Consider the following 12,446-nt stretch of genomic DNA (forward strand, 5'->3'; position numbering starts at 1 on the left):
TTTTTCTTAAGACAACATATAGAAGTAAAATATTGAAAGTGAAATGTATGCAGTGGAAGTTGTATTTGATACCTCCATGAAAACAAAAGATTAACCAAAAATTTACCTTTTTGTTTTTTCTCAAGGGAGGAGGGGGTGTTGAGTACAAAAAATAGTGCTCATTACCCCTTCCCCTCTACTATAAACATATTTGGTAGTATACAGACAGGCAATGACATGATGTTGGGCAATTCATAAAATAAATTAATAACAATATGCATTTGCCTCAAAAAATTTAGGAAACGCCTAGAAAAAGAAGCAAGGACTTCCAAAGGGTCGAAGTCGAAGCGCTCCTGCAGTTTGTGGCCACTAAGAAACATGACATTACACTAATATAAGAACAGTTCCTACGTCTCGTCTCGTCTCAATGAAACGTAGGCTACGCTCTGTATGCAACTTAGTTAAATGGGTACCAAGTACGGTACGCGTCTTAGTGGTCTTTGTGAAACTCCCGCTAAGATGCATCTTACACTAAGTCCTATAACCGGACTTATGGATGCTTAAGACGCATCTTAGTGCTTAGTGATACAGGCCACAGGAAGGGTAAGTCCATCCTAACCAAAATTTGATGTGAAGAAAAAGAAAAATCCAACAAGCAATTATTGAAAATTGCATCAAAAATAATCGGATGTAAAATGAACAATAATGACATTTTCAAATTTGCCGAATTTCACAAAACAGTTCTATGCACATCCTGGTCTGTATGCAAATGAAGGGACTGATGATGTCACCCACTCACCGTTTCTTATGTATTACTGGTATACATATATATATATTAAATATTCAAATTGTTTCCTCTTATGTGAATCAAATTTTATTCCTCCCTTTACACATGAAATTACTGGAGTTGTAACATTTGATGGTTCAGTAAAGTTGGTCTTAATTGTCAAATAAAAATATGTAAAAATGGAAATATTGTAATAATTCAAACAAAAAGAAATATTAACTGAGGGACATTATCAAATTTCTTGTTTACATGTAATTGAACTGTTTTGTGAAAAATAGCCAAACTTTAAAAATGTCAAATCTCTCATTTTACATCTGATTTTGAATACTTTAGCAGTATGCTTGTTTTTCCTCTATTGATTCCAATCAACATTTTGGGGTTGGACTTGACCTTCAAGGATTTTTTTTGTTGCCAATGACAGATTTTTTCCTTATATAAGAATTTCTAATGAAAAAAAAGAAATAATATTTATAAGATGAATGACAGAGTGCCAAACTGTGACATCAATTTTCTTTTTAAGCTTTTCCTTAACAATATTTCTGGAGACCACAAAAAAAACCTACACACACCAAATCAGTTCACAGTTGCCCAAGATATGGCCAAATAAAAATCTAATAGGCCTTGGTAAAATCAGTGTAAATTGACCTGATTAATATACCAGACCCACCGATTTCAATGGGGCAAAGAAGGTAATCATCATCAAATTTGTGTTATAGAGGTTTTACAGCATGCTCTACTGGTACTACCAGGTAGATGTTAAAAAACAACAACACTGAATTTAAAAAAGAAAAAAAATCTTTGGTGACATCATTCCAATACTTCCTATGCTTATTGCTCCAGGTCAGCATTTATCTTCATTATCTGAATTTATATATTCTATTACAATTTCATGTTGAGATATTGAAATTTTTGTGACCTAATTTTATTGTATTTCTGTTCTAAAGCCCTTATCTTTTGTTTCACAAAAAATGAGATAATTTGGTACTTATGCACATGTATGGTGATTAACAATGTGACCAAGTGCATTGTAATTTATATTCCACTTTAAAGTGATTGGTTAACATTGGTTCACCGTTTGACTTGTAAAAAATCTGAGCTAGAAGGTCACACTTGTCACCTGTGTCTGTGATGTGTTACAAAAATGAAGCCCAGAAAAAATTTCATTCGAAAATAATTTAGTGCTTCAAAAATTGTAATATAAATTATAAAGTGACCGGAAACACCATCTTAATTTCACCCCATACACTTATGTGTACTATTTAGGTGTCTATAAGACGCTTATTTACAAAATCAGGGTTTGCCTTGTAGTTTTAGCTTTTCATTCTCAATAATGGTTGTTTTCAGGGTTTATTAGTTCTAATACATGCACTTGTACACATGTTTCATCTTGGTTTGAGAATTTTTTAACTCGGCTGCTCACAAAGTTAAGCAATACCTTCAAGCAATTATTCATGAAACAACATCCACATTTTGAACTTCCTCCATGACATCAGCATCATTTTGCTTCCTCAATCATACAATTTATCATTCATCTGCACTGTGAAAGTACTTGGGGTTGAGATGGTCCTGATTGATTAAACTTGCTCTCATCACCATCTTCTGACCAGTCATATGCTGTCCTATCAAATTAATTCAGTACTTTCATACATTCTCTTCTCTCCCACTACTTTAGAATCCATCTGCTTCCTTAACCCTATCTAGGGGGGGGGGGCCTCGGAGGCCCCCCCCTCAACAAATCGCGCAATATTTTCGCCGCGCAAAATTTTTTGACCGCGCCGCTCGCTGACTTTTTACTTTCAAGTCTTGCGCAACTTTTGAGACCAATTTTGCGTCACCCGGGTACTCGGTTCCGAAATTACGCAACATTATGTAAGTGCATGTCAGACCAAAAATTGCTCAAAAACGTGATTTCGTGTACAAAGTCAATGCAATTTGTGTTTTCAACCAAAATTCATAAATGCATGATTATTTTTAGTTTTGCTGGTCTAAATTATTTTATTTTATGCTTTTTATGATCACAGAAGAGTCCCCAACAAATTTCATTGAAAAAAACAATGAAAAACAAAAGGTCAAAAAACAAAGAAATACATAAGAAATTGCAAAAAACAATATACTACATAAGAAAATGATTTGATTTCGCAATTTTTTTCATGTACACTTGCTAAGAACACCACAAAGAGTTTCTATACCAAAAATTAGTACATTTGGAGCTTTATTTAGGGAGTTAGAGGAAAAAGAATGATTTCGCATACTAATTACGCATAAATTAGCATAATCACTTAATAGCAATTCACAAGAAAAAAATTACTATACAGTCTTGTAGATTATGTCCCAGGCAACCCATGTGCCGATTTTCGGCGCGATCGCGCGGTCGACGGCCGAGATCTTAAGGGGGGGCCTGGGAGGCCCCCCCCGGCCATATGAACTCCCAAAATACCCCGGCCTAGATAGGGTTAACAACCTCAAAGTTATTGCTTCCATTCATTGCTCTACAACCCCATGTCTTAGTGGATTTCCTATTCCTGCTTAAACAACTATGTCATCACTACATCACCATCTTACCCACATCTCTATCACTTCCAACTCATGAGAACAAGAACTTTGGTCAACCACTTCAATCTAATTTGGCCAAAAATCCACACATCTTTTGGTACTGAACAATCTGAAAGTTATTTAAATGATACTAATCAATCAACATGCCATTTGAACCTTATTGTGTGGATTATAGTTTAACAGGCCATATACCAATTTGGGGGCAGATCTGGGGGCAGTTTCACAATGTTTGTAACTTAAGAGCGACCTTAATGAAGACTGGTGATCCTTTCGTACCCGCTTAACCATCGTCAAAGAATATATTGGTGTGTACCATTTACCACAAGAAGGATCACCAGTCATTCTTAAAGTCGATCTTAACTTACGAACAGCTTCATGAAACACCCACCTGATAGTATCAGCCTCATTGTTGAGATCAAGATGTGTAGTGGATTCAACTCAAAGAAGCCATCATGTATCCTTCGCAACAACACAATGAAACAAAATTCTATCTGGACACAATGGGTTGATATTATTCTGTACACTTTATTGAATCACTGTAGGCACCACACTCATCCATGTCTATGCAATGAACTCGTATGGGATGGGCTCAATCAGTTGGGGAGCGTTGTTCTTGGCGCTGACAAAGTGAGCTTTCCTTGGCTGGACAGGCTGTGGATAATAAAGATGAAAGTACAATTCAAATGACTACATGGCAGTGTAATGGAACAATTTCATTGACTTTCACAGAATGGATTCTTGGTTAATCGATACCACACTGGACCAACTGAAAATTAGGAACATATCTCTATAGAGGCCTTACATTGAGTGTGGTATCTAATTCCCATGCACTTGCATTGAAAGGTGCCCCATGGACCATCATTTTTTAGTATTGTAAAATCAATGGCATGCACGAGTTGGCAAGAGATCTTATTTAGTTCTTGGTTTAATACAAATAGGAATCTCATCTGAAGTCGCATGTTTTCCAACTTGAATTTTAGATAAATCAATTCATGTTTAATCAAATGTTCAAAATATGGAATTATGCACTTAAGTAACTACCGATTTCAATGAACACCACAAAATTTTTACATCAGGTCCTAATACTGCACAATGTCTTTTTAAAATCAAACCACACAGGGCTCAACACCATAGTTTAACCAGAATGAAAGATCACAATCAAAAAATAATCTAGACACTCATTTCACCCTCCCTAGCAAACTTTTTACAGAAATTAATTTCAAACATCCAACTTATTTCACTTTTCTTTGTCAGATAGATCTTTAAAAAAAGCTCATCTGGCCCTTCCCTTGGATGAGCTGAAAGAGCCTTTAAGAAATTACTTCTACAGTACTGACCTCTCTCTTGAGATTGTAGAATTCACCCTTCTCCTTGGCTTGCTTCTTGAGGATGTCATTGGTTCGCCTCCTCTCCAAGAATCCCTCTCGACTCTTAGATGCCTTGACATGCTCAATGCGGACATTGATGCGCTTGGGCAAGACGCGATTCCTACATTGAAATAATGGCCACATTATAACAGTTTAAGAAAAATGTTTTTATTCTTCAAGAATGCATTCTGAATGTTCAAATTCTAGGATTTCTTCATACAAAATTTTGCACTACAAGAATCGTGCATTGACTGAATATACCAAAATTATGTAAAAGAAATATAAACCAACCTTATGTTAATGTCAAACAACATTCCTCATAGGCTCATCTTTTGTTTCAGAGCCTGAAGTATTATATTTCATTCCACACTGTTCATTATGCAGTTTTGCCACTCAAAGTCAGACTTGCATTGTTCTATAAATCACAAGAAACTCACAAAACACTTCAACTTTTTTTAAAGCCATGTCTTAAATAAAATTTTGCCTTAGTCAAATCATTTAAGACCTAATAAGATAAGCTAATGTGTAGGTGAAATGTAGCAAATAATCCTGAATAGATTGAAAAAATATTGTGAGAAAAAAGGGTGGATTTTTGAATACATACCTGACTTGCTTGTTCACAACAACACCAACAGCATGGGGTGTGACGTTGAAGACACGGCCAGTACGTCCGTGGTATACCTTGTATGGCATACCCTTTTGGAAGGCTCCACAACCCTGTGATCAAACATCATTACACACAGAGAAAAGAATTATCAGTGCATCTCATAAAACATATCCTCTACCCCCTCCCCATGGATGATTGAGTGAAAACTCACAAACAAAAGTGAGTCAGTACTATGTACCAGTTAACCTTTTCAATATTTCATACAACATTCAGTAAAAACTTCATACAGCATTCAGTACTTATTGGTTAATTCATACTGAGAAAAATTGTGTCTGTTGTTCAACTCACCTTGATGTCGACATAGTCGCCACGTTTGTAAACCTTGAGGAAGGTTGATAGCTTTTCAACTCCATTGGTCTTGAAAGCCCTAGAGAACATGTACCGCGTACCGCGGCGGTATCCGGTGGTGTTCGTCTTAACCATGATGCCTGTAACAGGGTTACAATAAAAGAGAGAACTTAATAGCGTTCATATTGTTTGAGGAACAAATACAATCCCCTTTTGACCAATAATTAGATCTTAGATATTAATCTGTTATGTTTGTGTTGCTAGAGCTGAATTGAATAAGGAATGGTCTATTGTGAGTGAGAGTAATTATTTACCCCTTTATTATTCTGTTTTCAAATTAGATCTTGTGGCCCCTCCCCCATCTCAACAAGGGGAAATGGTGTGGTGGAGAGCATTCCCTACATCCTTTCAAGATATGCCCTCATTGTCTTGAAAGGTGACATTGAGAATGGAGTGGCAAGTTAACGCATCCATTTCAGACAAACAGGGGAAGGAGCTTTCCTTAAAAGGGTGCATTAACTATAACTAGTCTTCCGCATCAGTTGTTTAAAATTACATTAATTGTATGTAAACTGGTATAACAAATCAGATGAGTAAAATTGAAGGTACAGATTGAAAATTGAAAAAAAGTTACGTAGACTTTTAGATCAGTTATTTATGATGAATTGAAGTTGTGAAAATTAAGACAGGGATCATTATTATTCATTTAAAAAGAAAAGACTGATATGAAAGATTGGGTATCCTACATGTAGTTTAAATTTTCAAATATTTAAATAATATTATATGATTGTGTTGGTATTTTCTCATTTTTTTCTATCACTATTTTCACTACTGGTTTTGATTCATCATCTGAAAGAATACGTTGAATCAGTTAAAATATTTTTTTGATACCTTCAATTTCGATTCTTTCAGTTTAAAAGACTGATCCATATTACCAGTTTATATCTAATTTACAAAATTTTACACAACTGGGGCCCGTTGCATAAAACATTTTACCTGAGAAAACTCAGGTTGTTTTTACCGGAGTTTTTGCCCTGTGCTAAAGTCAATGGCGGAAATCAGACTAACCTTACTTAGTTTTCAGTTTTTACCAGAGTTTTCTCAGGTAAAAAGTTTTATGCAACAGGCTTCTGATGTGTTCATGTGGAAGACATCCTTAACACATCAGAAAACCCACAAAATGTGTGTAATATGAATGGGCAGATCTGAATTTAAACAGACATAACCTTGAGGTAAATTGCTGTTTGTTTCAACCTCTAGATGACGGGTGTCATTTTGTGTTAAAATTCCCTTTTAGCTCTTGTTTGAATGAAATTTTTGGCATAAAAAACCATATTGAATGAAAGAAATTCATGTTTAACCTGGCTTCAGTCCAATTCTACATGTATATATAGGTACAAAGACATCTTTCAAGCTCAAACAGCTTTTGTTCTACCCCCTCCCCCCTATTATAACGCACGCATCTGATGCGTTGGCGAAGAAAAATAGGAAACAAGATGGCGGCGTAAACATCGGGCAAGTCTCTTCATAATATTTTTCATTTTTTTGATGAATTCTTGTTTAAAAATAAAATCGAGGGCGTAGAAATGTCGGAAATGAAGTTGTATCCCATATACATGTTTTGATTTAGGGCTGGATCTTTTAGAAGTAGAAATCTCGGGGGGGGGGGGGGGGGGGGGGCGAAAGTTTCAGGTTTTTTGGCGGTACACGCAGATGAATACCTTGTTTCATTGAGAGTAAGCATACGTCAGTAAATGAATTTTACTCTCTAGAAGCCGCATGGCTTTTGACCAGTCTTTCAAAACCACCCTTTTTTCTTGAAAACCTGTGTTTTAAATACCCTATCCAAGGTGCTAAAAGTACGAGTCAACACGCGGACCGCGTCCAAAACTGAAAAAAAACTTAAGTTTAATATAGGAATAACGCATTCTGCGGATTTGTGTAGCAAGTATGCAGTGCACGAGAGGTTTCTCCTGAGCATGCGCACTCCACACGAGGCAGAGGCGAGTGTGAAGTGTGCATGCGAAGAAGAAACCTCGAGTGCACTGCATATCGCTGAACAACGGGAAAATGCGTTAACTTATTCCTTTTAAGATGGCTAAGTAATTTCAAACGCAATTAAGCACCTTAGGCCTATATGAGAAAGAAATAATGAAATAGATCTAAATCAAACATCAAATTTGGGTGCATGCGCCAAAGCCGTAGACAATTGAATTTGGGTGCGCGAAAATCCCATGCCGGCGTGCAGGGATAGACACTTTTCGCGAAGTCGTGGTTCACTTTGTGTTTGACCAATCAGCAAGCTGCAAATTATTTAGCCATCTTATATAAACATGTTTTTTGGTCACGCGTGTGTACAGCAATATTTACTGCCCCCCCCCCCCGAGGGTCATCCATTCCCAATCCTACCCGGCCCAGCCAGGCTCTGGCAACGGCCGCATCGCTGCGAGCATGCGAGTCGATCGCGATCGCCGCGTCAGAGCATGTTACCATTCATATTTCATTATCGAGCGTGGCCGTGGCCTGCCATTCTTTGCGTGCACGTCTTAATTACGAGTACGGCTTTAGCACTCAAAACGGGCAATTTCATCAATACAGAGGGCATCTTGACATATTCAATACTAAGAGACACTTTCCTACTAATTTGAATTAAATAACCATCCATTTACTTTAGTCATATGATGGCCAATAATTACATTTTCAAGGGATTTTGTTACTGTCATTTCTATTATGCTAACCTGTGGACAGTCGGTGCACGAAAGAGAACCGGAAGTAAATTGCACCACGTGATTTGACATCATTGAGCTATACCGGTATATCTGAGGGACGATTTGACGCTACTTCTTCAACCATTTGCAGACACCCAAAATGGAGGCGAGGAGGGAGCCCCAACTGGAATGCATATATTTTCTGATAATCCATAAGAATCTTTTTAAGGACACCTATGAATATTGAACCTCCTATAACATTATAGGCATCAAAAATATAGTTTCAAATTTATTCCAATCACCGTAGGACTATTCTTTTTCTTTGAATTATTTTTTTCTTTTAGGATCTTTTTTTTCGTTGTTTAAGGGCCGCTGAACAATTTTGAGAGGTTGTGGTTTCCAAAGTAAAAGTGAGGGACTAAACATGCAAAAATGAACCGCACTTTTCATATGTCATTTGTGCATGTTAGTGAAAAGGGGTGAAAACTAGCTGAATCTAGGGCCGGGCTCCTAGCCAACCCCCCCCCCCATCGGTTCCGCGACCCCTTGCTTCATGACGTATATAGGCCAGCTGATACCGTCACAAATTAAACTAATGGAAATTTTCATCAAATTTTCTCTCATCAAAAGGTCATGGGCCTACATTTATACTCGTCATGGTCGACTGTGATTTCAGATTCAGATATACATCTTATATCGTTCTTATTTAAAACAAAGCAATTTCCCTCTACTGCATGTGCGTATGCAATAATAATTCATAAATGATATGATAAATAATGCAAACTGGGCGCGCATAGAAAGAAATGAAAATAAGCAAGTACACCGTGGCGGATCCAGCCTTCGCCAACAGGGGGATATTTTTTGAAGCCATATTTTCCCCGATCGGCCGCTCGAAGATGATTTTTTGTTCGTTTCTTTGAAGGGGGTAGTCCTATAAGTCACTTCTTATCTTTATTCTTTAAATCAACGTAAATGTATAATATCATAATCCTTATTTTATAATGCGAGCATGAAGCGCGAGCAATTTTTTTTTTGAAATTCTATGTATTTTTTCCTAAAATTTGAACATTCTGAAAAAAAAGATGATTATTACTACGAACGCGAAGCGCGAGCAAAAATTTTTGATAGGGCCTACACGTTTTGAACTGATCGGAAAGGTAGGCCTACCTTAAAATTGCTTGCAGCTGCAGTTAGCCATGAAGACGTTACATATTTCAACAATCAAATAATGCGAGCACGAAGCACAAGCTGAAAAAATTGACAATTCTACATAAAGAATGGAAAATTTTAATCAATTTTTGTAATCATGAACAGGATAGCTATATAACTAAACAATTGATGCGAGCGCGAAGCGCGAGAGGAAAAATTCGAGATTTATACCTAGAACGGGACACTCATAGTATTCATGACTTGTAAATCATGAAAGGGATGAGAAAGGAGGATCTTCCTACATTAATAATTAGAGCACATTAAAGGGCGAGCAGACATTTTTTGATATTGTGATCTGAAACTGGATTTAATGAACATGCGCGCGCGTGTTTCAGATCTAGACCTAGAATCTAGGCATACATCTTTTATCATGAAAATAAAAGCGAGCACATAGCGCGAGCTTAAAATATTTGATATTCCGATCTGAGAAAGGGGTCAATTTCAGCTTTATACTTCAAACACTTTATAGGAAATTGTAAGGTGGATATAAATCGCACTTGATAAAGAACTGATATTTTTCACTATTACTTTAAGCTAAACATGGAAACCCACATATCCAAAACATGCAAAACTGCCTTTTATCATCTCTACAACTTACGTCATATCCGAAAATATTTAAGCAGCACATGTATTAATACACTGGTCCATGCATTTGTAACAAGCAAGTTGGATTATTGTAATGGACTACTTTTTGGCTTACCAGATTCTCAGATAAACACATTGCAGCGTGTTCAAAATGCATGTGCCAGACTCATTTGTAATTCCCCCAAATTTTCCCATGTAAGGCCCCTACTCAACGATCTACATTGGCTTCCAGTACGTCAGCGAATCAAATTCAAAATAATGCTCCTAACATATAAGATACTACATGACATGGCCCCCACCTATCTCAGTGAACTCCTTAAATTAAAATCACCCACCCAGTCTTACAGGCTTCGTAGTTCTCATGACACAATGCTCCTCAGTCTCCCACCATGTAAAACAAAGATCACACTAGGTGACCGTGCCTTTATCAGTGCTGCACCCAAACTCTGGAATAGTCTCCCTTCCTCAATAAGAAATGCATCCTCTGTCAACCTATTTAAAACCAAACTGAAATCCCACCTCTTTCAAGACAGTTTTTTAAAAAAGAAGTCACTTTTTCATGTTTTTGGTTATGTATTTTGTAGAAATGATTAATCTTTACTTATTTTCTTCGATTAATTTAGCGAACTTAATTTTACTTTTAAATTTTTTGCGTATCCTGTTAATAATTGTTTTTCTGTTTATCTGCTATGTATTGTAATGCGCAGTTGAGTATATCCAAATAGAAATTGCGCAATATAAATTTACAATTATTATTATTATTATTAAGCTTGAGACCTAGGACCGTGACATCCTTAGGATATGTTATCATATGAATAATGATGACTATACATCTTCCTATTCATCTTGCTAAGCGCGAGGATAAACAAAAGGGACAATTTAATAATTAAATTGATATCTTATTTATTAATGCATAATGAGGGCGCGGAATCTGATGATATAGCCTGAACACTGTACATTTCAAGCACTTTTTGTTTATTATGAATAGGATCAGTAATCAGTTGATATATTAACCATTAATGCGAGCGCAAATCGCGAGCCGAAATTTTTGATAAACTGTCATGTAAAGGGGATAGTTATCAATATTGAGACATTCATAACCCGCCAATCAAAATGCAAACAGCGCTAGCTAATATGTTTTGACAATCAGACCTGAAAAGGGATATTTTGAAAACTTTATGGAACACATGAAAATAATAGGTACCTGATATATAAAAATTCGCGAGCGCGCAGCGCAAGCGGAAAATGTTAACATTCAGACCATAAAACTAACATTTTTACAGAGCACTTTTTAAAAATCAATTTGTAAATCACACAAATTAATGAAAGTTCGATTTCCGAGGAGAAATATGTTTTGTATATTGACTTCCAAACTTGATATTTAAGCTCCATGTTGAACAAGATATGTGAATCGCTTAACAGGCAATGCGAGCGCGAAGCGCGAGCGAAAATTTTATATAGTGACATGAATTTTGTTTTTTCAAGTCTTCCTCTCATCTTATTTTATTCATTCGTCTTCCTCCTCTTCTTTTTCTCTTTCTTTTCCTTCCTTATTTCTTTCTTTCCCTTTTTTCTTCTTTTTTTTTGCTCCGCCAATAGGGTGAGAAGGCCGGGCCCCACCATGGATCCGCCTATGGAGAACAAGTTGAGTATCGAATAAACATGCACGCGCGTATTTCATGATATATAGGCATTCTAAATACATCTTTTATCGTAAAAATCAATATGAGCGCGAAGCGCGAGCTTAAACTTTTTGATATTCCGATCTGAAAAAAAGAGTAAATTTCAGCTTTATATTTCAAGCACTATGTAGGAAAATTCTGAGGTGGATATGGATCGCATTTAATAAAGAGCTGATATTTTTCATTATTATCATTTTGAGTTTTGAAATATAGGACCGGCACATCCTTAGGATATGCCATATGAAAATGAAGACTGTGTCCTATCCCACTTCCTAAGCGCGAGATTAAACAAAAGGGACAATTCAATTATTGAATTGATATCTTATTCATTAATGCCTAATGAGGGCGCGAAATCTGATGATAATGATAGCCTGAAAACTGGACACTGCGAGTAAATTGCGAGCCTAAATATATTTACACTGTCATGAAAAGGGGACTTTAAGTAGTTTGTTATATAATCATTATTGAGACATACATAATTCGCCAATCAAAATGCGAGCGTGCAGTGCTAGCTGATACGTTTTGACAATCAGACCTGAAAAGGGATATTTTGAAAACTTTATGGAATACCCGAAAATAATAGGTACCTAATAAATCAAAATTTGTGAGCGCGTAGCGCGA

The 12,446-nt window shown here is 36.4% G+C and overlaps 1 protein-coding gene across 1 annotated transcript; it reads right to left on the reverse strand.

Moving 5' to 3' along the window:
- Positions 1 to 3,824: 3,824 nt before the first annotated feature.
- Positions 3,825 to 8,479, reverse strand: LOC121412515 (60S ribosomal protein L21-like). Its single transcript, XM_041605312.1, has 5 exons — positions 8,380 to 8,479; positions 5,642 to 5,781; positions 5,291 to 5,403; positions 4,657 to 4,807; positions 3,825 to 3,970 (listed from the first exon to the last, which is right to left on the reverse strand). Exons 2-5 carry the CDS (start codon positions 5,774 to 5,776, stop codon positions 3,881 to 3,883), a joined length of 489 nt encoding a protein of 162 aa, XP_041461246.1. The 5' UTR covers positions 5,777 to 5,781; positions 8,380 to 8,479; the 3' UTR covers positions 3,825 to 3,880.
- Between the last annotated feature and the right edge of the window lie 3,967 nt (positions 8,480 to 12,446).

Source organism: Lytechinus variegatus, chromosome 1 (genome assembly GCF_018143015.1).
Source record: "Lytechinus variegatus isolate NC3 chromosome 1, Lvar_3.0, whole genome shotgun sequence".
NCBI lineage: Eukaryota > Metazoa > Echinodermata > Echinoidea > Temnopleuroida > Toxopneustidae > Lytechinus > Lytechinus variegatus.

Coding starts and splice junctions, on each gene's coding strand:
- LOC121412515 (XM_041605312.1), bottom strand. CDS start 5,776: ATGGTTAAGACGAACACCACCGGATACCGCCGCGGTACGCGGTACATG. Junction 4,808..5,290: donor GTTGTGAACAAGCAAGTCAG/GTATGTATTCAA, acceptor ATTTCAATGTAG/GAATCGCGTCTTGCCCAAGC. Junction 3,971..4,656: donor TCTACAATCTCAAGAGAGAG/GTCAGTACTGTA, acceptor TATTATCCACAG/CCTGTCCAGCCAAGGAAAGC.